This window comes from Maylandia zebra, linkage group LG5, assembly GCF_041146795.1.
Source record: "Maylandia zebra isolate NMK-2024a linkage group LG5, Mzebra_GT3a, whole genome shotgun sequence".
Classification (NCBI taxonomy): Eukaryota; Metazoa; Chordata; class Actinopteri; order Cichliformes; family Cichlidae; genus Maylandia; species Maylandia zebra.
In genome coordinates, this window is record NC_135171.1 from 12062322 (window position 1) to 12088840 (window position 26519).

Genomic DNA, 26519 nt, shown 5'->3' on the forward strand with positions numbered 1-26519 from the left:
GGGAGCTGTTTGGTCAGTCGTGCTGTTTTGCAGCCCCAAAAATAATGAAACCACTAAATATATCTGGATCCACTGACAGGGAAGAAGCAAATCAGTGCCAGTGAGTATGACTTCTAAAAGAATACTGACCCCTAGTGGAGAACTGCAACAAGTGACTCATTCAGTATCAGAGGAATGGTACACAGAAAAAAAAGAAGAAAGAAAAAATGATTGAGTGGCGTGCAAAAGGCAGCTTGCACAAATATTTACTCATAACCACAGGATGAGAACACAGCTATAAACAAATAAATACTTAATTACACTATCTCATGCACACATCTAGTTAGAAATGGGGTGATGTCAGAGTTGTGGTCGATGTTGAAACTTTAAAGTTTGATACAAAATATGCAGAGGAATCATTATACAGCAAAATAATTAAAAGCAACACTGCTGGATATGAGTTACTCTGCTACCCTTTTAGCCCCAAACTGTGTTTTTTATTTAAAGAATCCCTGGACCGGAAGAGCTTTACTTCGTCCAACCTGGCAAAGCTGTTTTGTGTAATTTGTAGCAAGCTAGCTAACATTAAGGCTAACTTAATGACTCTGTAATAAATTAGCTGCTAAAGGACAAACAGTTATGGTTGAAGACAGTGCACTCTCTGTCAGTTATAAGGTTTTGTGGAACAGAACTTGCCGGTAGGTCTTAGAATTAGGTAAATACGACCACAGGTGAACAAGTTTATTAAGATTATGACGTCATTATTCATTAAAAACCAAGCCAAAATATATAAGCAGTGTGTGAAAAAGTAATTACACCCTGTAATTCAGTAGCTTGTAGAGTCATTTTTAGCAACAATAGCCTGAATTGTTTTTGATTTGATGCTGCATCAGTCTCTCACATCATTGTGGAGAGATTTTTGGCCTCTGTTCTTCACAATGCTACTTTAGTTCATTCATTCATGCACACCTCTCTTTAGTCACCACCATAACATTACAATCCGAAGTCTGGACTCGAACACCTCGATGATTCTTTTCTTTTTCACACATTCTGTTGCAGATTTGCTGCATGAACCGGTTTGGGCCAAGCTTTAGCTCTCACACAGATGACCTCACATTTGACTCTACAATACTTTGGTCTACAGAGGAGTTTGTATTCACCTCAATGACTCCAAGGTGTCCACGTCCAGTGACTGTAAAACAAACCCAAATCAGAATCGGAATCAATTCACAAAACTTTATTTAGCCCACAATAGGCAAATCAATTCAACAGTCCAACATTAGAACAGTAAGCAGTGAATAAAAAATAAAAAAACAAATAATCACCCTTCCACCACTGTGCTTGACAGTTGGTATGATGTGTTTGTGCTGATATGCTGCGTTTGGTGTTTGTCAAACATGCTGCAATGCATCATGGCCACACATGTCCACTTTGTCTCATCTAAATCTAAATCTAAAGGACTTTGTTCCAGAAGTCTTGTGGTTTGTTCAGATACAACTTTGCAAACCCAAGCCACGCTGTCATGCTCTTTTTAGAGAGAGGAGCTTTTCTCTTGGCAACCCTTAAACAAGCCACACTCGGTCCTTCTTTTTCTAAATGTACTGACATGAACTTTAATATTTAACATGATAACTGAGGCCTGTAGCTTTCAACTTTACAATTGGGGTGAATTTGATGGGACATCCACTCCTGGGCGGATTGGCAGCTGTCTTAAATGCTTTTCGCTTGTAATGATCTTTCTGACTGTAGAATTATATTTATCTTATAATGATCTTATAACCCTTCCCAGACTGATGGACATCAACATCTTTCTTTCGCATTGGGGTAACAAACGCCTGAATGCGTGAGACCGGCATATTGCCAAAACTTTAGTTTTATTGAGGCGCTCACACTTGCTGATGATCAGTTAATAAAGTGTTTTTATTTAACAGCACCTGGCTGCTGTTTACCCTCTAAATTTCTATGGAAATAGTTAGGGTGTACTTAGTTTTTCACCAACTGCTTCTGCATTTTGGCTTAATTTTGTTAAATAAATAAAGACATGAGATAATATGTCATGTTTTATACTTAATCTGAGACTGGATTTATTTAATTTCAGGACCAGCTGAAGACCAGATTATTTTTATTATGTCCTGATATGTAAAATTGTAGAATCCAAAATGAGTGTACTTTGTTTTTTTTGATGACTGTATTACAATAAAAACATTTTGTTTCTTTGGTTTACTAACCAGCTAGTACGACAAAACTAGCTGGTTAATAGCTGGTTACTACAGTCTAACATATTGTCGGTTACCAGTTTATTTATTGGAAATAAATAAACTTAAGATAAAGCAGTTTTAAGGTTTGAATTTTACTGGTGGTATCTAACATGATGAAGTATGCTTTATTATTTGGATCCATTTGTGGAGGAAGAACATGTGCATCTGCAAAAGCTCTGCGCAGCACCAATCCAGAACTAATGCAGTACCAGCCCCTTAATCCACTGTCAGAAATAAGCACTTGAGCTCCCCTCTCATCAATGCCTCGCTCACCAAAAAGCACACTTTTCTTCTTCAGCGCCCAGCATCTGTGAGCTGTAGTGCCTGCACTTCTGTAGGTGTTCGTAATTTGAAGGTACTTTTTACTTACCTAACGCACTACGATGAAGAATATCTTGCTATCTCTGTCTTTCTTTTTCCTTTGGTTCACAAACCTAAAGCCCACAGTTGGGCCTTCTCACTTTTTCCATTCTGATTCAAATCCACTGAGGTAAAAAACACTGGTGTGATGAGACAGAAGTTTGTTTTTTTCCTTTTTTGTGCGCCTGCTATTAGCACCAGAACCAGTTTAAAGTAGGGGGTAAGTAGGGGGAGGTGAATCAAGAAGACATTGAGCTCGAGTCTTCAACGTCTGTGGAGTCATACTCATCAGCGGATTCAGTCAGGGCAGGATAGGGATGAGGCTGGTCAAGGTTGACGTAGGTGACATTCAGACTGATGTAGTGCTCTCCTTCCAGGCCAGACAGTATGGTGGAGACAGCTGACACCAGTGTAGCAAAGCTGGGCCTCAACTCTGGATCCGGGTCCCAGCACTGGAGCATAATGCTATACCTGGGGAAAAAATACAGGCACAATTAATATACTGTATAAGGAATTAGACATTTTCACGTAAAATTTACGAGGCCCTGAAATTTTACAGACTTACAGCAGACTCACACAGAAACACTGTGTATGTGTTAATAGCTGCAGCTGGTTAATCCTCTCCTGATGACAACATGGCATGTAGGAACGATTTTGATTGGCATGCGTGTCATACACTTGTTTTATTGAACCAGGGTTTACAGGGCCGTGAAGCACAACAATTTGAGAAGATGGCATATATTTGTATGCTGAGAGTTGGATAATGAGACAGATAGCTCTCCTGTGTCTGAACACTAAGCATATATCTGTACCCGGCAGCTCATTAGCACAAAGACTAGAGCGAGTGAAACAGCTTGCCAGGCTGTGTACAGCTGTAAGACAATCCAGCGCCTAGGAAGCTCACATAGGCAACCAGATGAGATCCCAGGAGGTTCATGGTTCAAGCTGGCAAAGAATATTTTGAAAATATTTAATTAATGACATGTAAATTTTGTTACATTTGGGTCAAGCCAGATTAGGTTTGTTTCACCATTCCCAGAATTTAGCTTCTTAAAGTGAATGGACCACCAAGAAAGTGATTATATAATTAAAAAGCATTGTTCCTCTGATTCGCTCTGATCTAGGTGGTCCAGGTCCCTTCCATGAGACCTCAGACCACGTTGAATGTGTTGCCAGGCCTCAGTGGACACGGGGCATGCATGGTTACTCTTTAGTTGTTGAGCAAGAAATCGCCATCTAAGCAGTTTATCATTAAAAGGCAAAAGTACGGTCACACTAGAGTGTGTTGGGGGGGGGGGGGGGGGTTGTCAGTTGTGTGTAGTGTATCTGCGTGAGTGCGAAACACATAAACATTAACTCCAAGACAGTGTTGCATAACCATGTTAAAATACAAAGTAGTGGAGAATTTACAGGTATCACTCCACTCGAACATCTTGTCATTATTATCTGGACTTTGAGTCATGTTTTTTTTTTTGTTCTCTTTTACCCTGCAGCTGTTAATTTGTACCAGAACTACTTAAGCATTGGTAGGATCCACATCAACATTTACACAGTGTATTTTTGCAATAACTTTTGGAGTGAATCAGAAATTTGGGGCCATAAAATGACTTCATTCTTACTACTTACAAAGGGTCAGGGCAGTACTGTGGCTGAGGAAGCCTCCTGCCCTTCAGTAAATAGTGCGTTATATCGTATGGGTCCACCTCTGGGTAGGGGCTGGCTCCTCTGGTCAGCATTTCCCACATCAGAACACCAAAGGACCACTGTATCCAAAGACACAAAAAATATACATCAAGTGTCAGCAAATGTGCATAAAACACTCAAATGCAACGTTTTAATGCAAACAGTGTAATGGAAATCAAATCAAATACATTTTAAATGCAACTTTACTGCAGTAAATCTTTATGTGCGTACCACGTCTGACTTGGAGGTAAATTTTTGTGTTTGCAGACTCTCGATGGCCATCCACTTGACAGGCAGTTTAGCCTTCCTGTGGTCCTGAACACTGTAATATTCCTTATCGAAAACATCTCTGGCCATGCCAAAGTCCGCCACCTTCACCGTGTACGACTCATCCAGCCTGAAGAAAGGAAAAGCCAACTGAAGGAGTCTCTCGAAACCAAATGCTTTAAGTCTAACAGAGACACTGAAACATTTGCTAAATTCTCTGCATGTCTTGGAAACTCACATGCAGTTGCGTGCAGCGAGATCTCTGTGCACAAACTTCTTCTGGGCCAAATACTCCATCCCCTTGGCAACTTGCAGCCCAAAGCCAATCAGATCCTTTACAGTGGGGTTCTAAAGAAATCCATGAACACACAACAAGACACACCTCATTAAACAAAAGGAAATGATAGTTCATTAGGTATTTAACAGATAGTTCCTCATAAACGAGGTGATGAATTTCCAATATTTTAATATAGTTATCACACCCTCTTCTCGCAGCGTATGAAATGCCGCAAGTCCCCGTGTTTCATGTATGGCAGAACCACAAGAGGGAGCCCTTCCTGTGGCAGGAGGATGCCCAACAGAGAAAGCACGTTGCTGTGATGGAAGCCCTTCATTATGATGCCTTCCTTCAGAAACTGCTCCACCTCTTCCACATCTGTTATTCCTGATGACACACACATGTAAAGATTCTTTTCTGATGGCCTCTGAGAAGACAGTGGAATTACAGAGAGAACCTCTTCTGAAAGGTACTCATAGGACATCACAGATACTCTTAGCACTTTGTTCCACAGCAGAGACACTCGGGTTCTTTCGTAAAACATATAAATCAAACCTCAAGAAGCAGAAATTACTCAACTATTCAAAGACTTGACAGCACAGTGGATTTCTCTGTTGTTGGAGTCTGTGAAGTAGCCGTGATAGACGGTTCCAAAATGACCTGCAACAAAAATGAGACATAATTACAGAGTTGCTTCAAAATATTATATAATGCTTGGCTTCCATAGCAAGTTTTTTCACGTGCACAAGTCCTTACCTTTTCCGATAATCCGATGTTTCTGGACAACAAGCATCTCGGCAGGAATGAGAACATCTTTCACCTCTTCCAGCAGCTCTGGCCTAAAACTGGTGATAGGGATCTTTTCTGTAGGAAGGAGGGGAGTGAGGGTCGGATCTATGCGACCTCCAGCATAGGTCAGGCTGGGGAATGCTACCGGCCCCACCAAGGGGGTGGGAGGACTTAGCGATACTACTAGTAAAAGTTCACAGAGAAAGAAAAAGAGAGGCATGAAGTTATTAAGTTTATGAAGGTGTCTTTGTCAAAGGAAAATCAGCAATAATTAGAGTAAAGAATATTATATATGTGCTTAGATAGCCACCTCTTCTGTAGTCTCCAACAGGTGACATCTCCACATTATTTGTACCACAGCGGTTGGCGCTGTGGGTTAAACGTGACTCTACCATGGAGGCTGAAAAACATTTCACAATAGTGTTCAATCATCAACCCTAACAGTGGAACATTTACATCCTATACAAAACCTGAGATGTTCTACTTGAAAGACTTTAGTAATTCATCACACTGACACCCACTAGCAGTTGTATAAACATGACTCGTCAAGGTCCACACATGAAAGCGGCGCTAACCTTTCTTCTTCTTCCTTAAGTGTTTCATGACAACAAAGGCCAGCACCGCCCCGGCAACCAGAGCTGCCAGGATCCCCAAAACGATCCCCACCATGTAATGGTTGCTGACCCTCACCACTGTGCCAACGTTGTGAACCTGTCCGTTGATGGAGATCTAAGAAAATAAAGTCCATAAATCACAAGTTTAGTATTTCTGTAGATCTGGAGCAAACCATTCATTTATGTAAAAGTTTTTGCCTGTCATGGTCCTGGGCCATGTTGGCCCAGTGTTCTTAGTTTTCTTGTATGTTTGTATTTTGTTCCCTATTTAGGCCATGTTTCCTGAGTTGCCCTGTTGTGTTGTTCCCTAAGTGTTTTCCCTTCGTGGCTTTTACCCCCTGTGTGCCCCTCTGTGTATCTGTGAGCCCTCGTCTCTCCTTATGTTTTATTCCATGTTTCCCCTGCCCGTTATGTCTAAGTTCTCCCCGTGCTCTCTCTCTCCCCCCTGTGTGCCCTCTGTGTATTTATGAGCCCTCGTCTCCCTTTGTGGTTGTTCCATGTTTCCCCAGCCTGTTATGTCTGTGTTTTCCCCGTGCTCTCTCTCCTCCTGTCTGAACCTCTGTGTACTTCCTGTTTGACTCTGCCCGTCTCCCGTCAGTGTTATGTTCACCCCGCCCTGTCTCGTTATGGTTATCTGTGTCAGCTGTGTTCCCCGTGTGTTCCCACTTTCCTCGTTAACCCTCTGTGTATTTCTGTCTGCGTCTCCCTCTGTTCGGCGTCGCGTTCTCCCTCATTGTTGTGTGGATTCCCTGTGTCTCCCTACGAGTGTTAGTTTATTGATTCCCAGTTTAGTTGAGTTCTGTATTTCCTATGTTCTGCCTGTCAGCAATAAAGCTGCTTTTGAGTTCATCCCCGTGTTTGTGAATCTTGCGATTGGGTCCTCCTCCCGCCTGCCACACAGCCGATCCATGACATTGCCACATATGCTCGAACCAATGTTAGTTAGTAAAAATCTAATTTTGTATGAGCTCAGCTGTAAAAAAAAAAAAAAAAAAAAAAAAAAATTAATAATAATATTAATTTGTACATTAAATGTTGATTTTATGGTGGATGGCTCAACACTTTAAACAAACAGCATGCATCTCTAATAGATCCATAATTTTTCTATAGTATTCTGTTTATACATTAAAGAGTATCTGCATGCCTGGTGGACAGCAAGGAGGAGGACGCTACTTGGAGATATGGACGCTACTTTTATTTTTAAGAGTCAAAGTGCATCCAAGACAGAAACAGCTGCTGACACAAATACTGCTAACGCTACATCAGCTCAGTACAAGCATCTGCACTCACAGCATGCTAACACAAAGGTATCAAAGACCCCTAAGTGACATCAATATTGAGTGCACACAACCCAGCAGCCAAAGCCTTCTGCAGGTAACAGTAGCTGTGATGAGCATTCAGACATGTAGCATTGTAACTTCTCTTTTATACCTGCACGTGTTTCTGCAGGAGAATCACTCCGATGATCACTTTTAACTTGCCTTGCTTTGTGTAGTGGTCTTTGTTCATGCTTAAAAAAGAAAGCCATCGTGTATGTCGTCATTAAAGTACTGATTTGTGTCAGCGTGTGGAATGCAGCCGAAGGTTAACACTGTTAACCGGTATTTATGTGGCAATGCATTTTAGGTCATGTTACATGAAAGTAACGAGTAGTGTAAGAAATTACTTTCCACGGGGAGTAATTAAATCACGTACTGCATTAGTTTTAAGAAAAGAAGCGAGTAATGTGTGATGCATGAGTTTTTGTTTAGTATTGACCCCAACACTGTATACGACACATTAGTGCAAATTTAAAATGCTGACATTCCAATCCATTGCCTACTTACAGAAAGATAAGTAATATATTACAGTCAACATATTATTTTAATATTAAACTTAGGTTAAATGCTAATAAGCTAAAACTAGCTTATTTTGGACAGTCACTTAATATTTAGTAAGCTAAAAATAGGGTTAGCTTATTCTGAACTTGCAAATTTAGCATGTTCAGGGAATCATGAAATATCACAACTCATTATTCCATGTTGTTAATTTTTGTAATTTCTTTCATTTGAATGTCATAAAAAGCACAGAAACTGGTCTTTTATATAGATATGGGGTCAGAACCCATAGTTAGAATGCCGGAATCAGTATGGTGGAGATGGGATCTGTGTTCATATAAAAAATATTGAATTTATCCAACAGTTACTTGTCTATCCTATCTTGTAGGTACACGAGACAGGACAGACAACTTAGTGGCGTACAGTAATGGTTACTAATCAGTGGCACAGACAGTAAAACCTAGGACCCCAAGTTCCATATTGAATCACGTTAATCAATTTATAACCATCTGACCGACCTTCACTGGTAGTCCCTCACTAGGAATGGTCATGTTTTTGGGGATCCTGCAGGTTATCTCATTATCCAGGACTTTAGCACCACAATCAACACCTGCCACCGTCATAATGATGGTCATGCAGGAGCTCACCAGGTTCAGCTTTTGGTGCTAAGAACAGGATCAAAACGTGTGATATTTAAAATTTCCAATATATTCCACACATTTGAATTGATTTAAGTAAGAATGAAGTAACACAACAGCTTACATGTAGTGACACTTCATCAAACCCAGGGTACAAATTTAGAACATGTCCTTCTGTTTCAAAAGGTATGGGCTCGCCGTAGGGGTGATAGGAGAACTCTTTGCTCCACAGGCTTGATGCTCCATCCATATCAAAAGATAGCGATCCTTCCACAGTTTCATCCCTGTGGAAAACAGGGGTCATGCATTCCATCCGTGTGGGTAAAGACTTGCCGAGGCACTCCTGAAACAAAACAGTGTAATAAAATTTTAATGCTTGTTCTATACAGTAAAATATAAGCACATCACCCAGAGAAGCAATAGAGAAACTCTATAATTTAATACACAGCTCAAAAAAATACTAAAAACATATCAGATCTCAAAGGGAGAAAAATCATGTTGGATATTTATAATGACATGGACTGGGTAATGTGTTAGGAATGAAAGGATGTCGCAGCATTTTGTGGGCATAAAAATTATCAGAGTTAAAATACAGAGAGTTGAATTCAAAGACACTCTGAAAAAATGATGCAGCAGAATAGTCCTTTTTGCAAAAGAAATGTCATTGCAGCAACTCAAAATGTTCCTCAGTTGTTTGCGTGGCCCCCACATGCTTTTACGCATGCCTGATAATGTTGTGGAATACTCCTCGGTATCCGGGGGGTATCTCTTTCCAGATCTAGATGAAGCCTGTACAGCCTGAAGTGCAACCTGGTGGCTCTGGATGGACTTGAAATATAATTTCCCGGAGGTGTCCTATTGGGTTTAAGTATGGGCGAGCATGGGGACCAGTTGGTGTCAGTTCCTTCATCCTTTGGAACTGCGTGACCTGGAAACCTTCACTGACTGACCGCTAAACCAGCCATGCTAAACTATGTTACAGGCAGGATTACTTTCTCCAGACCCTTTCATGTTGGTTACATGTTCTCATGTGCTCATGGTGCCGCAGTTCAGCAGTGTCAGGCAGTGAGCACAGAGCACACTGAGGATGTCGGGCCTCGTCAGTCTGTTTCTGAACACCAGTGTCCTGCTGGAGGTCATTTTGTAGTTTTGGCAGATCTCATCCTGTTCCTCCTTGCACAAAGGAGTAGACACTTGTCCTGCTGATTGGTTAAGGCCCTGTCCAAGTCTTCTGGAGAAACTGTCTGGGTCCTGGAATCTCCTCCATGCTCTTGAGACTATGGTAGGAAATACAGCAAATGTATGTGCCGTCCTGTAGGAGTTGGACTACCTGGGCAACCTCTGTAGGGTGCAGGGATCACCTCATTCTACTAGTAGTGACACTGAGCCTACCCAAATGGAAAACAAGTTAAAAAAAAAAACAGTAAGAAAACATGAGAAGGGAAAAATATCAGTGGCCTCCAGCTGTAAAACCATTCCCATTTTGAATGTTGCCTCATTGGTGCACCTGTTGTTAATTTTTTTGAGCACTGTATATTTACAATGATTGATGATGGAACTGTACCGTTGACACAGATTTCAGGTGGCTCTCATTGGGTTTAAAGCGGATGATTGTGCGGTAAACAGAATCCAGGTTCTCCCCTTCAATGACAATCTTTGAACCTCTGCAACAAAAAGACGTTTAAATTCCATTTTTTAATGAATCTGCCATCTCAGAAAAATGAATAATACACAAAAGTGAAGTGCAAATGCAAAATGGTCCGATCATGCCCTCAAAGTATGTACACACAGCAGCTGTTTTTGTGCTGAGGTTTCTGTGGCATTACCTGTCAAAGCTACAGTCAGGCCGGACGTCTGTTATCTTTGGGTTTTCCTTGTAGTAAAACACCTTTGTTGTGAGAACAGGAGACTTGTCAATGAACACACTCAGAGGAACATCTCTCACCTCTGAGATTTCTTTGGACAAACAAATGATGGAAGACACGTTGCCTTTAGGCGCTGTGACCCTGCAGAGAGACAAAGCTATGTGTGAGTGACACGTCACAACAGACAAACTGGAGCAAATCGAAAGGCTTCATGCTCTAAAATATATTTGTGTAATCATCAAGAACTGGAGCAAAAAATAGTTCACTTGTGAGTCTTTTAACACTTTTCCAAACCAAGACAACTTTACAAGCTCTAAGACAAACACTTGAGAAACCGAGTAAGTGATTGTGCTACAAAGCACGTAAGGTTTTGTATTTGTACCTTTTTATGTCGCAGGCCACATCGTTAAGAGTGACTCTCCTGGTCTTTCCAGCGTCCAAGTGAGGCCCACTCACTGTGATGAGTGTGCCCCCAACACGAGGGCCATAGTTGGGCTGGATTTCTGTGATGTTGGGAACCTGAAGAAGTCAGTTTATTTTGATTTTGTGGTAAAGCAAACCCTCTTCATAGACAAGGAAAAAAGAATTGCAAGATATTAACAAAGGTTACCACAAATGTGAATCCTGGCATTTCTGCCTTCCCTTCAATAGAGTAGCGTCCCTCCACTTTGCCCTCATGCACTTCCACTGTAATGTTGACTGGTTTGAACAGCTCAGTGGCCCCAGAGCGAATCTTACACACCAAGCTGAGTATCAGAAGAAAACACTTGCATTAGACATGTCCAACAAAACTACTAACAATTTAATTTCATGGTGAACTGTCTGACTACAACAGGAAACAAAATTACCTTCGGTGACTTATTTTTGCTGTTTGCAAAGACCGTTATAGAATAATGAGCAAGCATTAATATAAATAGGGCATATCACAGTGCAGCAAAGATATAAAAAAAAAACTACTGATGGATTTGCTGATAATGGTTATAACACAAAAACCTTGTCCTTGGAACCAAAACAAGCCTTGCAAAGTTACTCACTACGTGTTGTTGCTTTTGGCTGGAATCACAGTGCAGGACGTCTGTCCCAGTCGGATCTGGTGGGTTCTGGAGGTGATAGCAGGCCTCAAAGGCGACTGGAACTCCCACCCAGTCAGCGTTAGCTCTGTTTGACCATCAGGGGGAGCAGTCCGTGGAAAGAACTGTGTTAATAAAAGACAATTATAGTTCACCATTGAAAATGAATGCTGTCATAAGTTGTAGATTTCAGATTCAGAGATTGTGGATTATTAGACTAAATCTCACTCCGGAGATCCCAGGTGGGCAGGACTCGTTTCTCCAGCGATTGTGGCACTCGCTCTCCCACGAGCACACTCCAGAGCACCAGCCACAGCCCATGAATTTTGGGGCAGTCAGGCACATGGCACAAGTCAGGAAGTGTTGACAGCCTGGTCCTCTTTGGGGCACCTGGATCATCTAAAACAGAATAATAACCGTTTTCATCTCACACACTTATTGCTAGGGGGGAAAAAACTCTCCATTTTATTTTTCATATAATGAAACCTATAAGCAGCATAAGAAATGTTCTTTTCAAAACCAAGTATTGATTTCTCACATTAAATATGAAAAGTATTCTGCCTGACATGTTTGTCTGCATTATACCTTGTTTCTTGTATTTAAATACCTGAGTAGATCATCCCTTTCATAGTGTTAGGAGGACACATGTAAAAATCTTAAATGCAGGATTTAAACAAGATGTAAGTGATAATGTAAATGACATAGGTGTGCATAAAATAATGTTTAATCTTCAGTTTTTACACTAGCACTTTGGACACTGCTTGTTTCATAAAACTACTGTAGAATCATTTTATTTGCTCCTTAATAACTGATCCTGTTCATGGAGAGAGACGTGTAAGCTGATACTTGGTCTCATTCAGCAATAGTCTGTTTAAGAGGTCAGCTGGACAGCTCCTAGTGCTGAAACGAGTCTTATCTAGTGTCATCAAAATATTACAAACATGTTCAGAGGAGCGTCATTTTCTAAGGTCACGTGACCAGTTTGATTTAATGATTCGGTTTAAGGCTCTGACAGTCATTTCAAGTTCTTCAATTTTCTAATTACCCACTAATTGATTCTCATGGTCACAAGGGTAACACCATTTAAAAAGTGAAAGACATTCGCTGGCCCTAAGGCAAGAGAACACCCGGGCAGGTGCTCTAGATTGTCACAAAAAGACTGCTAAAATTACCCAGCTCTTTTGTAACTGTGATGTGACCAGATCTCCGTGTCTTTCAATAGTGAGAGCACGATTTACCCACAGAGTCTGCTAAGCTTGGACTGGTATAAGATTGGTATACTGTGCAAAGGGACTGCAGCTGTACCTTGTCTCCAACCACAAAGAGAAGATATTCTGAAGAATGCACAGCAGCAATGGAGGAGACCCTCTGGTTTTCTACCAAGGAGTAATTGGCAAAGATGACAGGGCTGGATCTTGTCAGCACAAGCTGCCAACACAAAATGAAGGGTTGATCATTAGTAGAGGAGCAAGTAAATAAAGACAAATGCTAAAGATGATAAATTATGCTATACCTGAAGCAGGCGTCCGGTCGAGGTACCAATGTGGGCCACGGTCTTGTTCTCTATAGTTGTGACGAGGAGAGATGTGAGCAGGACGTTTGTCATCTTCCTGTTGAACAGGTCCACTCTGTAGTAGGGCTTTGACACCATGGTAGGATGGTCTCTGCATGTGGCATTGTTCTCCATGCTCTAGTACAAAGGTCGTAGACAGCAGAGGGCACAGACAACAGGAAATGGTGAGAGAAAAAGCAGTTCAAGTGCAAGCTGCAGCGAGGCAGTATTGCACAATATGTGGCAACAGGGTATCAACAGGTTGTTTGTCCTTTATGCTGGAAAAAGAGAGTATGATCTTGTGCAGTGTTGTGCTGTCAATGTGTTTCAGGCTATAGACATAAAAAATTGTTTATACTGAGCATTAAAATGATCACTTATTCTTGATATATCATATTACGTTGTGTTCAGCAGCTGATCAGCAGTCATTTAGGTTTAACTGTAGAAGAAGTTTAGTAAGTATACCCTGAGGTGTCTGTGAAGGTTCTCAGTCATCCAGGTCATCGTAGTCAAAGGAGCTTGCAAAGAAAAGCGTCTGGACTTCTTTAAGTTACTTGAAGACGTTTCACCTCTCATCCGAGAAGCTTCTTCAGTTCTAAGGTCAAATGGTGGAGAGTCCCAGATATAAACCTAGTGGGAGTAACCCCCCACAGAGGGACAACAGGACCCCCTGATGATCCTCTAATCGCCTGAGCCAAGGTGTGAAACTGGGTGTGGGTCCCAATCAGCCAGAGTTTCGGGTGTGTTCATTGTGAAACCTGGCCCCACCTTATCAAGCGAATTCCTGAGATCAGATGGCCCAGGATGTGAGTGGGCGTTAAGGCGTCTGGGAAGAGATCTCAAAACTGGATTATAGATGGCAGAGAGTTGGTGTCGTAAACCCCCGCCTCTGTTCAAAGATGGTCGCTCACAGTGGACATAGATGGCTTCTTTCACTCCTCTTTCAAACCATCTGTCCTCTCTGTCCAAAATGTGAACATTGGCATCCTCGAAAGAGTGTCCTTTATCCTTAAGATGCAGATGGACTGCTGAGTCTTGTCCTGTGGAGGTGGCTCTTCTGTGTTGTGCCATGCGCTTGTGAAGTGGCTGTTTGGTCTCTCCAATGTAGAGGTCTGAGCATTCCTCGCTGCACTGTACAGCATACACCACATTGTTAAGTCTGTGTTTTGGCGTTTTGTCTTTCGGGTGAACCAGTTTTTGTCTGAGCGTGTTGCTGGGTCTGAAATGCACCGGGATGTCATGCTTGGAGAAAACTCTCCTGAGTTTTTCTGATACACCGGCTACATAGGGGATGACAATGTTGTTGCGTCTGTCTTTCTTATCCTCCATTCAGGAGGAGGAGTGTGTGTTTTTGGAAGCAAGGTGTGAAATTTCCTGCGTTGTCTTCTAGTTCACCAGGGAAGACACCAAGGACAACTGTTTGCCTTTCCTGGACTGCGCTGTGCACATTGAGGAGAACGGCAACCTCAACATCGAAGTTTACCGGAAGCCCACACACACGGACCAGTACCTCCTTTTTGACTCCCATCACCCTCTGGAACACAAACTTGGAGTAATTAGGACCCTACACCACCGGGCAGAACATGTTCCCTCTAAGCCTGAAGGAAAAAAGAAGGAACACACACATGTAAAGGAAGCACTCAAAACGTGCGGCTATCCTAAATGGGCGTTCTTAAAGTCAGCAAAGAGGCACAGAAAAGAAGACCAGACACCAGCGAGGGAGGATAAGAAGGACAGACGCAACAACATTGTCATCCCCTATGTAGCCGGTGTATCAGAAAAACTCAGGAGAGTTTTCTCCAAGCATGACATCCTGGTGCATTTCAGACCCAGCAACACGCTCAGACAAAAACTGATTCACCCGAAAGACAAAACGCCAAAACACAAACTTAACAATGTGGTGTATGCTGTACAGTGCAGCGAGGAATGCTCAGACCTCTACATTGGAGAGACCAAACAGCCACTTCACAAGCGCATGGCACAACACAGAAGAGCCACCTCCACAGGACAAGACTCAGCAGTCCACCTGCATCTTAAGGATAAAGGACACTCTTTCGAGGATGCCAAAGTTCACATTTTGGACAGAGAGGACAGACGGTTTGAAAGAGGAGTGAAAGAAGCCATCTATGTCCACTGTGAGCGACCATCTTTGAACAGAGGCGGGGGTTTACGACACCAACTCTCTGCCATCTATAATCCAGTTTTGAGATCCCTTCCCAGACGCCTTAACGCCCACTCACATCCTGGGCCATCTGACCTCAGGAATTCGCATGATAAGGTGGGGCCAGGTTTCACAATGAACACACCCGAAACTCTGGCTGATTGGGACCCACACCCAGTTTCACACCTTGGCTCAGGCGATTAGAGGATCATCAGGGGGTCCTTTTGTCCCTCTGTGGGGGGTTACTCCCACTAAGTTTATATCTGGGACTCTCCACCATTTGACCTTAGAACTGAAGAAGCTTCTCGGATGAGAGGTGAAACGTCTTCAAGAAGTCCAGACGCTTTTCTTTGCAAGCTCCTTTGACTACGATACCCTGAGGTATATTTTCTAACTCAAATTACTGTATTTGCAGGGATATGTTTAACTTAAAAGGCAGCATGAAACAAATCCATCTCTCTGTACAATTCCTTGATCTAAAAACACAAGTGCACACTGCAGTAATTGTATACCCTTAATATCTGCACATCCTCTATAGAGAAATAACAAAGTCAGTATGATAAGAGGGGTACTTTAACTTGTTCGTTACTGTTCTTACTGTCTTGGGGCAACTTTGACCACATAACGTCCTCTGGGATTAATAAAGTATTTCAATTCTGATTCTTTATGACAACTGAGCAGAGTCTGAGAATGTCTGATCTAATGTATGCTGTGTGATGAAAGTTGGTCCTTGAGAATAAACTATTAAGGGGGGCTTGCATTTGGACAAATCTGTTAAAGTCACTGTTTAATGGGAAATGTAATCAAATCTACACCATCAATCACATATAAAGGTTTTTTGATGTAAACAAGAACACAGCCATTATAGTATGTTAAGTTAGCTGTCCGACCGCATGGGAGCATTGTTTGTTTTACATGCCTTGAGCAGTTCCATATTATTAGATTGTAATATTTGATCTCTGGAAAATGTACAGTTGTGGTTCGACAGACTGAGCTGCTTTCTTGTGAGATAAGTTGAGCTCGTCACCGGGGTGACAAAGAGAAACAAAGTATCTGGCACACCAGAAGCCCGAGGTGAATCGGTTGTGATAATATGATTATTTAATAATCTAAAGGCCTTTGATAGATGTTTATGCCTTGCATTACTGACAGGAGGATTGCCCTGGAGCTGTAGATACAGAGCAGGGAGCATCACTGTTTGATTTAAGGGAGTATTCTACCAAGGAACAAGAAGCACTATGAGAACACAAACCTCCACCAAGGCAGCTCACTAAGCAGCATTTACTTGTAATGGAATAGTATTGTCTTTCGTGAATATTCATTTTGTTTTCTTTGTTCTATATACTTTAAAAAGTTTTTTTTTTTGTATTTTTTTATTTAACATTTATTTAACCAGGAAGATCGAATTGAGATTAAAAACCTCTTTTTCAAGGGAGACCTGGCCAAGTTTGTAGTGCAGTAAAAACAAGTGCAAAGTTGGTCCTGTTAAAACCCATTTTAATATACTTGACTTAATTTTAATGACACTTTTTGGGTGTAGAGCACATGTGGCATGCATTTTGTTTTTAGTAAAATTTATTTTTGTCATGGTCTCTGTGTCTTTGTTGAGTTACTCTCGTCAGTACAGCCCCAATAAACCCTGTTTCTCGTGTGACTACAGGGATTATGCTAACCGCAGTTCTCTTGTGCTTAGGTTCTCGGACTTGTCCGTACCCCCGATCTGTTTCCCTGGTGGTGTGGCGTAGAATGGAGTAAGAGTGAGTGTGTAGAAAACAAATACGAGAGGAGCGAGTGAGCAGAGTGTGCTGGATTCAGAAGAGTGCCGAAGACGAACTGGGAAGGAGCGAATGAGCGGAGCGTGTTTTGAACTTTCTCCCCATTTCCCCCTGGACCGCTGCATATCCCTGCCCTGTACACTGTCTATACTTTCACGTGGTGTTTCGTAAATACATTTACGATTGCTATTCTAGCTGGTCTGCGCCTGAGTCCAGTTTCGCCTGTGTTACAATTTTAATGTTTTGCAATAAATATCAAGTGAAAAACATGTTTTGATCATAAGTGTTTTCAAAAGAAAAAATGCCAATTCTGGAATATTATGACCTGTTATTATAATTTACATAACATTCATAATAAAATAATGTGATATTTAGAATCCCTATACATCACTGCCTATATGTCGTCAATACAAACAATGTCAGTAAGAATGTCAGTAAGTCATTGAGTTGACCTTGAAGAGCTTAGTGAATGTAGGGAAATTTTTATGGATTGTTAACATGAGCCCACTCTGCACCCCTGCAAAGCTTTAATGGAATTTATTTAAAACCTTCCAAGCTGTCGTGTTTACAGACAGGCTTGAATTTGCCATATTTTTCTAGTCAATGTCCAATCGTAGTGTGAAGTCTCCTCCAGTTAACTGAAGCCTGACATTAGTGGCCTAGTGCCACTGGAGGCCATATATGTCTTTGTGTCACATTTCCTCTGTTTTTTTCCCCTCATCACTGATATACGTTGATCCAAGTTTCATCTGTCCAAAACCTGCTTTTCCAGGAGATACGTGCTGTTTTAGGTATGTGTTAATGTCTGATCTGGCCACTCTGAGACAGATCACTGGTTTAAACCCTGTGGTGAACCTCTGATAATGATATGCTTACCTCCTGGAGTTGTCCTAACTTGAATATTGTGAACAGGTTTTTCTTTACCTTGGAAAGGATTCTGCAGCGATCCACCTCTAATGTCTTCGGTAAACCTTCTGTCTTCGGTAAGGTCCTTTTTATGTGTCATTTTTTTCACCAAATGTGCCACAGTTTCCTTTCCTGCTATCTCTCTGACAGATTTGGTTTGTTTTTGAATCCTAAAAATGACTTGTTTCAGTTGATGAAACAAGTGAAATGTCTTTACCTTGAAGATTAAATTTGTTCACATTCAAATCCCACCCTTAAGTGAACCCATCCAGTTACATTTGAGACCATGCTAATAAGTACCAGTGCAAAGAATGGCAGTAATTTCTATGTGGTTAATCCAATATACTTGTTCAGCTGCTTAGATCAGACCATAATAATCATATAACTATATCTCAATTATGTTGTGATATACAGATAAACTAAAATTGAGTCAGTGTCTAAAAATATATGGACTGTATGTAACCTTAGAGCTTAAGAAAAAAACAAAAACAGCACTGCTATTGCCTGAAGTCATCCACCTCCTAATCCCAGAGGAGTATAAAACAGTGGGTATGAATTGCTTTCCTAAAGCCTAACTCTCCGTTACAGCTACTCTAAATACAAATCATAAATACAAATATAAAACTAATTAAACTGAAAAGCTGTAAAAATAAAAACTGTAAGCCAGAATATTATCAAACATTTTAAGTCTAAAACAATAGTGCATTTGTCATCACAGAAATAGCTTAATAATTCAGTGACATAGTAACAAGCCAAATGAATGAATCATGAATCAATGTTATTGGAATTCCACGTGAAAGACCAATTCAAAGTGGTGTACACGTGAGAAGTGGAACGAAAATCATACATGATTCCAAACATTTTCTACAAATAAATAACTGCAAAGTGGGGTGTGCGTAATTATTCAGCCCCCTTTGGTCTGACTGCAGTCAGTTGCCCATAGACATTGCCTGATGAGTGCTAATGACTAGATAGAGTGCACCTGTGTGTAATCTAATGTCAGTACAAATACAGCTGCTCTGTGACGGCCTCAGAGGTTGTCTAAGCGAATATTGGGAGCAACAACACCATGAAGTCCAAAGAACACACCAGACAGGTCAGGGATAAAGTTATTGAGAAATTTAAAGCAGGCTTAGACTACAAAAAGATTTCCCAAGCCTTGAACATCCCACGGAGCACTGTTCAAATGATTATTCAGAAATGGAAGGAATATGGCACAACTGTAAACCTACCAAGACAAGGCCGTCCATCTAAACTCACAGGCCGAACAAGGAGAGCGCTGATCAGAAATGCAGCCAAGAGGCCCATGGTGACTCTGGACAAGCTGCAGAGATCTACAGCTCAGGTGGGGGAATCTGTCCATAGGACAACTATTAGTCGTGCACTGCACAAAGTTGGTCTTTATAGAAGAATGGCAAGAAGAAAGCCATTGTTAACAGAAAACCATAAGAAGTCCCATTTGCAGTTTGCCACAAGCCATGTGGGGGACACAGCAAACATGTGGAAGAAGGTGCTCTGGTCAGATGAGACCAAAATGGAACTTTTTGGACAAAATGCAAAACGCTATGTGTGGCGGAAAACTAACACTGCACATCACTCTGAACACACCATCCCCACTGTCAGATATGGTGGTGGCAGCATCATGCTCTGGGGGTGCTTCTCTTCACCAGGGACAGGGAAGCTGGTCAGAGTTGATGGGAAGATGGATGGAGCCAAATACAGGGCAATCTTTGAAGAAAACCTCTTGGAGTCTGCAAAAGACTTGAGACTGGGGCGGAGGTTCACCTTCCAGCAGGACAACGACCCTAAACATAAAGCCAGGGCAGCAATGGAATGGTTTAAAACAAAACATATCCATGTGTTAGAATGGCCCAGTCAAAGTCCAGATCTAAATCCAATCGAGAATCTGTGGCAAGATCTAAAAACTGCTGTTCACAAACGCTGTCCATCTAATCTGACTGAGCTGGAGCTGTTTTGCAAAGAAGAATGGGCAAGGATTTATGTCTCTAGATGTGCAAAGCTGGTAGAGACAAACCCTAAAAGACTGGCAGCTGTAATTGCAGCAAAAGGTGGTTCTACAAAGTATTGACTCAGGGGGCTGAATAATTACGCACACCCCACTTTGCAGTTATTTATTTGTAAAAAATGTCTGGAATCGTGTATGATTTTCGTTCCACTTCTCACGTGTACACCACTTTGTGTTGGTCTTTCACGTGGAATTCCAATAACATTGATTCATGTTTGTGGCTGTAATGTGACAAAATGTGGAAAAGGTCACGGGGGCAGAATACTTTTGCAAGCCACTGTATTAAACACAGATGATGTTTTGGCAGCAGTTTTGGCATATATTGGTCTGCTGTGAAGTGGAAGAACCAAGGTTTCAGTCTATTGGACAGTCCCGCTGTCACGTTACTCAATATTCAGACCAGCAGCCAAAAGCAACAACAGAAGATCCATTACAGGAACACTTCATTAGTCCAACCAAAAAGTGTTCCTCCAAAGGCAGAGGAAGGGGCAACATAACTCGAGTTCTGCCAAACTTTATGAAATCACTTTCTCCTGAAGTGCCATCATCTGGGATAACCAGCAGCTGAAATCATACTAATTATACAGCTTTACAATATCACAGCAACATTACAGTAATAGCAACCAGTCCTTGTGGGAATACTCATAGTTTCTCAAACTGGAATTTACTTAAAGTAACTGTGGTATCAGATGTCTTACCACAGCTCCCACTACCCAAAACCTACCCCAAAAGACAAAACTGAATAATTTAACACAAAAAAATATGAGAAATATGCATGGGATCTGGGAATAAACAGGCGTTTTCCCACGAGAAACCAGCAGCAACATATTCTAAGACCTTTAAAATCAGACATCCTAACGCACACGCATCACCTGAAAAGGCCACTGACTAAAGTCACACAAAAAGGGAACGGGGCAAACCTTTCCAGTCCCTTCTTGAGAGCATTCAGCCTATAGAAAAAAAAACTGACCCTCACTCCCACTTGGCTGCCATCCAGGTCCTTCTGGATAATGATGAGTGTAGTAAGACTTTTTCCATATTTATTAGCGATCCAAAAAGCTTTCTGCATCCCTGTTTTCTCTGACTTAACAGTGGCTGCCAACTGACTGCCGATGCAAAAGCTTCTCACATTCCTAATATGACTAAAATGGAAACCTTAATATTGCTTCACAGAAACCACAAAATTTTCCTTTTCATTGGTGTCTCATCTAGAGGAGGTGATACATGATGAATACAGGATCATTTCTGGCTAAAGAGGAAAATAGATTCAACTGAATGACCATAAAAATTCATACAAAAAGGGTGAATACAATAGACTGTATATAAAAGATGGTCATACCACCCAGACCTCTCCCATTGGTTTTGTACTGTGTGTAATGAAGCCAGAAGTAGCCAGACGTAGGAAAAGCTGGCCAAATATGCCGAGAATCCCAGCTGTGCACAAAACAGCCAAGCAATGATGCATTCAAGAACAACCAGATGCTCTGAAATTTCCAGTGTTTGTTTTCCTAGCTGCACTGTCTCTAAATATCTCTCAAAACCATCTCAAAAAATGTGCTCCATTGACGAGTGTCTGATGTAAAAGCTGCAAATAAACCCCAAATCTTCATCCAGCAAACCTCTCGCCTTTGAGTGGAAAATCCCTGCTCCATATAAGATGCGTGTGACCTAGCCAGAAACCCAGGGAGATTTGCCTCGTCAGTGACGCTTTGGTGACAACACTGTGTGGTTGTGTCTGATCAACATTTTCTTGTAAACCTAGTGAAGGTTTTGTCAGAAATCTCATTGTTTACAGATGTGGTATAAGTGTGTATTTATCTAAGTTTTATTTGTCACTAAACCACAATGATTCAAAGACATCTTCATGACATCTTCAAGTTAAATATTCATAGAAAAGATGGAAGGAGGAACTATCAGTTCTGGCCAAAACCATTTTTGGTACCAGGCTGTAAAGGGGCTTTTTAATTTAGGGTTTAACATGGGAGTCTTTTAGGGATTGATTCACTTTTGGAGCCTGCCACTACAGGACAAACAGTTTTTGGCTTCCTGTGATGGATTCATTTTCAGCACCAAGGCTGGATGAAGATGAGAGACATATTGTGCAAGAGTTTTATCGAGCCACCTTTGTTAGTCCATAAATTATCCAAGTTCAGATAATTTTCTGCTCATCTTATCGCGACATACTTTCCTTTTTGCCAGCTCAGACCAAGCAACTGTAGCATTTAGAAGAAGAAGTAGCATTTTCATAGTTGTGTATTTGCAGACTGATGCGCTCACCTCATGTGGACAGCTCTCACAGGGTTGGAAATGGCAGAGCCCTCTAGAGAGCTGCTCAGGTCCAGACTCACAGCAGTCATCCACCCCATCAGCAATTGCCTTGTTCACATTGTCCATGGGGAAGGCGCACAGGGCAGAGTCATGCTCTGTGACTCCGTTGTCGTCGGTGACAGCAAAAACACCATACAGGATGTCATCCTCCTCCTCCGCTCCTAACTCCTCTGCCAGCTCCCTGCCTGCTTTGCCAAAATGGGCTGCTTGGACCACGTTGTACACAATATCCTTATAAGGTTCACTGGCTACGTTCCTCCTCCTGCGCTTTGGTTCAAAGCGACACTCCAAGATCAACTCGCGATACCGCTTCATTTCCCATTCGTTCCTCGGGAGACGTCCCAGACGAGTCTGAAAAGGCGACGATTCCTGATCCGGGCTCTCTCTCTGGACTGAAAGGAAGTACACAAACTCCTGAGTGAAGAAGCTGTAGACATATTCAATATGGTATGTCTTTCGCAGGCTGGGAAGGACAGTCAGACCACGCACATCACTGAAGAAACCATCTTCTGTGGCCAGTGGTCGACGAACTGATAAAGACTTCCTGCCGTAACGCTGAGTGACACTGTCATTAACACTGGCCGCGACAAAAAAATAGACAGTCTGACCCTCCTCCACCATTGTGACTTTCGTACCAAGAGGGCTAGCCACACAGTCAGGACAGTTAGCAGCAGAGTTTGAGCCCTTTCTGAACAAACACTTTGAAAGAGAGGGTGGCTCTCCATTTGGGTTCAGCTGGTGGAAATAGCATACGCCGTACTGAGAACTTCCACAAGAATATAAATACATAAAGAGTGTATCCAACAGCAACACCTGATTGTCTGTGTCCTCTGGAAAGTTGTGATTCTTGTCAATCTCACACAAATTGCATATGTGACACTCTGAGCCCCCCACTGGCCCAGTGCGGAGCTCCCACACCTTCTCCAGGCTTCTGTTGACAGCTTCGATCACATTCTTAGAGGCCACGTACACTTCTTGGTAAAATGAGTTGTTGACTATGTTTTGGATGGGACCCCCAGCTTGGAAGAAAGGCATTGTGTACACAACAGAGAAGTTGACAGGGCTGGGGGCCAATGACGCACAGTTGGCCAGGGCAAAGGCCAGCACAGTCTGGAACCAGACGCATGCCCACCACTGTCCGGCCCAGTGGACCATCTCCAGTCCGGGTTCCAGGGGCCCAAAGGCACAGGCGATGTGTCGCTACCTCCAGGTCTGCTGCTGAGTCAAAACCATCCTTAAACCACCCAGTGACACCTGATAAACCAAAAAGAGTAAAATAACTCATTAAACTGATAAGAAATCATGAGCTGCAACTCAAGAATGACTAAAGCTTTGATATTTCCTTGCTTGAGAGTTAAATAACAAAGATGCCATTTTAATGAGTTAGATGATCCAGGAAAGCTTTGCATAAAGATGTGAAAGTGAAAAGGGGATCTTGGCTGACTTGACTGCTTTCTCCTGCTTTAAGCTAAATGTCCTCTAGGACCAACATTATACTGAACGGACATGTATAAGTATTAGACAGATCTTCTCATCTAGCTCAGGCCAAGAAATCAAGTGAGCATATAACTAGCAGTACTTACATTACCTTCATTCAAGGCTTTTAAATGCATATCGCCTATTTCTTATCTAAGGTTCCTTTGGCAGGAATGGATTTTGTTTAAAGAACCACCTTTTGAACAAACAAAGAGCCACAATCCCGTTTGTATGAAGAGGTAAAAGCTGACAGAAGTGAGATGTGTCTGAAAGCTGTTTACTAAAACTGCTGTAAGACCATAAAATGATAAGCAGTAGCCTGTTGTTTCATGTTGTCATGATAAATTATGCCTCCTATGGGATTTGCTACTAATGAAAGTGAAAATCAATATAACAGTATTTTATTATGTTTTGCGTGGAACCCTAAAAGACCCGAGGTAACAATCATGATCACCATCTTGTCTGGTCCTGATAATAAAAGCACATGTGGTCATAAAAATAAAAGCTTTCTCTGACTCACCACAGACACTGACAGGAAATGTTTAGATCATCAGACACAGAGTTGTGGTGGTAGAAGATGTGGATGTAACTATTTTTACTGGGGCTTTGTACATAAGCCATTCATATCTGTCTGGTCATGTTTACTCTGGTTAATCACAGGCAGAGTTTTTCAAATGAATCATCTTCTTTTATGCAAGGGAGTTGGTGGTAACAAGCCAAGATAATGACTTTTGCTCAACATGAACCAACCAAATTTAGCAAATCTACATTTTTCCATTGCTCATCCAGCCCAAGCTCTACGTAGCGTCCGAGCCCTGTCTTCATCGTGAACATACATAAGTGGGTGGATCATTAACTGGACATACGCCATGACTGTTTTCTGGCCTGGCCTCTCAATTATTCATTCCTGTTACAACCACTACGTGCCTTTCAGGGGGAAAAGATGGCCACGGACTGATGGTCGTCAGACGTTGTGTAGCCTTTAAAACTACCAGGTGAGGGCAAAACTGCTCTTCGGCTCGTGTCAGAGAATTTAATCCATTTTGAACATTATATTTAACAGCGTCAGAAACGGCAGTGTGAGCCAACTGATTTTAAGCACAAAGCACTTGTTTTTGCTAAAAGCAGTCGTATGGAAAAGTTCAGAGTCTCAGGTCTTTGCATCAATAATTCATTGAACCCCGCTGATGCTGTTGTTACATTTTAACATTTGCAGCTCCTTGTAAAGCTGAGGTTAAGGTCTGGGGACATGAGTACACATAGTAATGGCACTGATTGACTTTCTCCGGGTTCATGGTTAATAAAGCAAACGGCTGAAACAGAGTTTCCATTCACTTTGCTATTTTCAGGCCAATCAAGGCTTCATCAGTGAACCGGCATGAGTTGCCAGTAAAGCACCTTGCTCACTGGCACTTCGGCGTCCTAATCAAGAGTAGAAGATCGAAGACCTCTCTTAGAATAATCAATGCACAGATATCCAGGGGGATTTGCAGAGTTGAGCTGCTGTTCGAACAATCAATAGTGAACACATATTGAACCTGAAGGACTCATTGACTGAGAAGAAGGAAATAAATTCCAAGGCAATACACTCACTAGAAATATCCAGTTTAAGGAGAAACTGCGTCTGCATTTCTTTGTTTTGAAAATATCTTTATTTCTACTGTGTGATTTTATACAAAACAAGTGAGATTAGAAATCAGTCCAATTATGAGTATCTTAACACAGAACAGCATAATTTCTTTTCGCCCTGTGCTCATCTGCCCTCTTCAGTTGATCGCTTGTATTTATGGGTTTGTTGTTGTTGTTGGGTTGGTGAAGTTTCTCCTTTTACTTTGTCTCCATATTCGGTTACAATCTGCGTTTACTTCTTTGAATCACTCCAGTGTAACAGAGTGCACACTGGCTCCAGTCCACAGGTTAAAGATGTTATTTTCATTCCAAAACCCGAGTTTAGATAACGCAACACTGAGTTTATATTTCACAACCCCCACAATAAATATTAATCGCAAATAGCTTGCTTTTTATAAACAATTATAAATGGATGACACCGGAAACCCTTCCTTGCATTATAAGTGCTGTGAGAGATAATATAAAGAATGCCGGTGCTGTAAGTCAAACTTTGGATCATAAACACAAGCTATTCTTTTTAAAGTCCTCTTCTAGCATTGCCTGTGCTCTGAAGGCTAGTTGGTTTCTGTTTTGTATCTAAACATCAGAGCAGACGCTGCTGAAGGAAAGAAGGAAAGATGAAAAGCTTACCTGTGCAGGTCAGTCACAGTCTTGAGGGAAGCAGCCACTGCCAGCTCTGCGCCTACTGTAAAACAGCGCGCGGGGGAAGGCGGGTTTTTCCTCAGGTAGAGTTAATATCACACGATTAGCTTAACACACAAACATATATATATATATATTTTTTTTTTTTTAAATATAAGCCCTTCTGTATTCGTTAGCGCCCGCTTCGTATTTAACTTTAACTCCCGGTTTGAATCGGTCCTCTGTACTTCAGCTGTGTCCTCGCTCCTCCCCTCACAGCTCCACACTGACACACACCAGCAGCACGAACAGAAGCCAATTAGCCCAGCGTCTATAAGTGGCCTCAGTCACTTTTTAATGCCATAAACGTTTCCTCCTTATCCCCCCCACCACTGCCCTGCCTGTTTCACAGCACCATAAAACTTACT

The 26519-nt window shown here is 41.8% G+C and overlaps 1 protein-coding gene across 2 annotated transcripts; it reads right to left on the minus strand.

The window, feature by feature from the left end:
- Window positions 1-210: 210 nt before the first annotated feature.
- Window positions 211-26460, minus strand: mst1rb (macrophage stimulating 1 receptor b). Of its 2 annotated transcripts, none has more exons than XM_014412467.4 (21): window positions 26101-26460; window positions 22315-23619; window positions 13131-13307; window positions 12923-13045; window positions 11846-12016; window positions 11582-11742; window positions 11158-11293; window positions 10930-11066; window positions 10509-10688; window positions 10247-10346; window positions 8807-9025; window positions 8563-8709; window positions 6189-6342; window positions 5924-6013; window positions 5581-5793; window positions 5404-5484; window positions 5030-5211; window positions 4786-4895; window positions 4512-4677; window positions 4224-4360; window positions 211-3068 (listed from the first exon to the last, which is right to left on the minus strand). In XM_014412467.4, the coding sequence occupies exons 2-21, from the start codon at window positions 23518-23520 to the stop codon at window positions 2837-2839; spliced, it is 4122 nt and encodes a 1373-aa protein (XP_014267953.1). In that variant the 5' UTR covers window positions 23521-23619; window positions 26101-26460; the 3' UTR covers window positions 211-2836. The 2 variants fall into 2 exon arrangements, with proteins under 2 accessions (XP_014267953.1, XP_004571988.1); XM_004571931.6 differs by having other exon boundaries at window positions 5581-5796.
- Window positions 26461-26519: the final 59 nt, after the last annotated feature.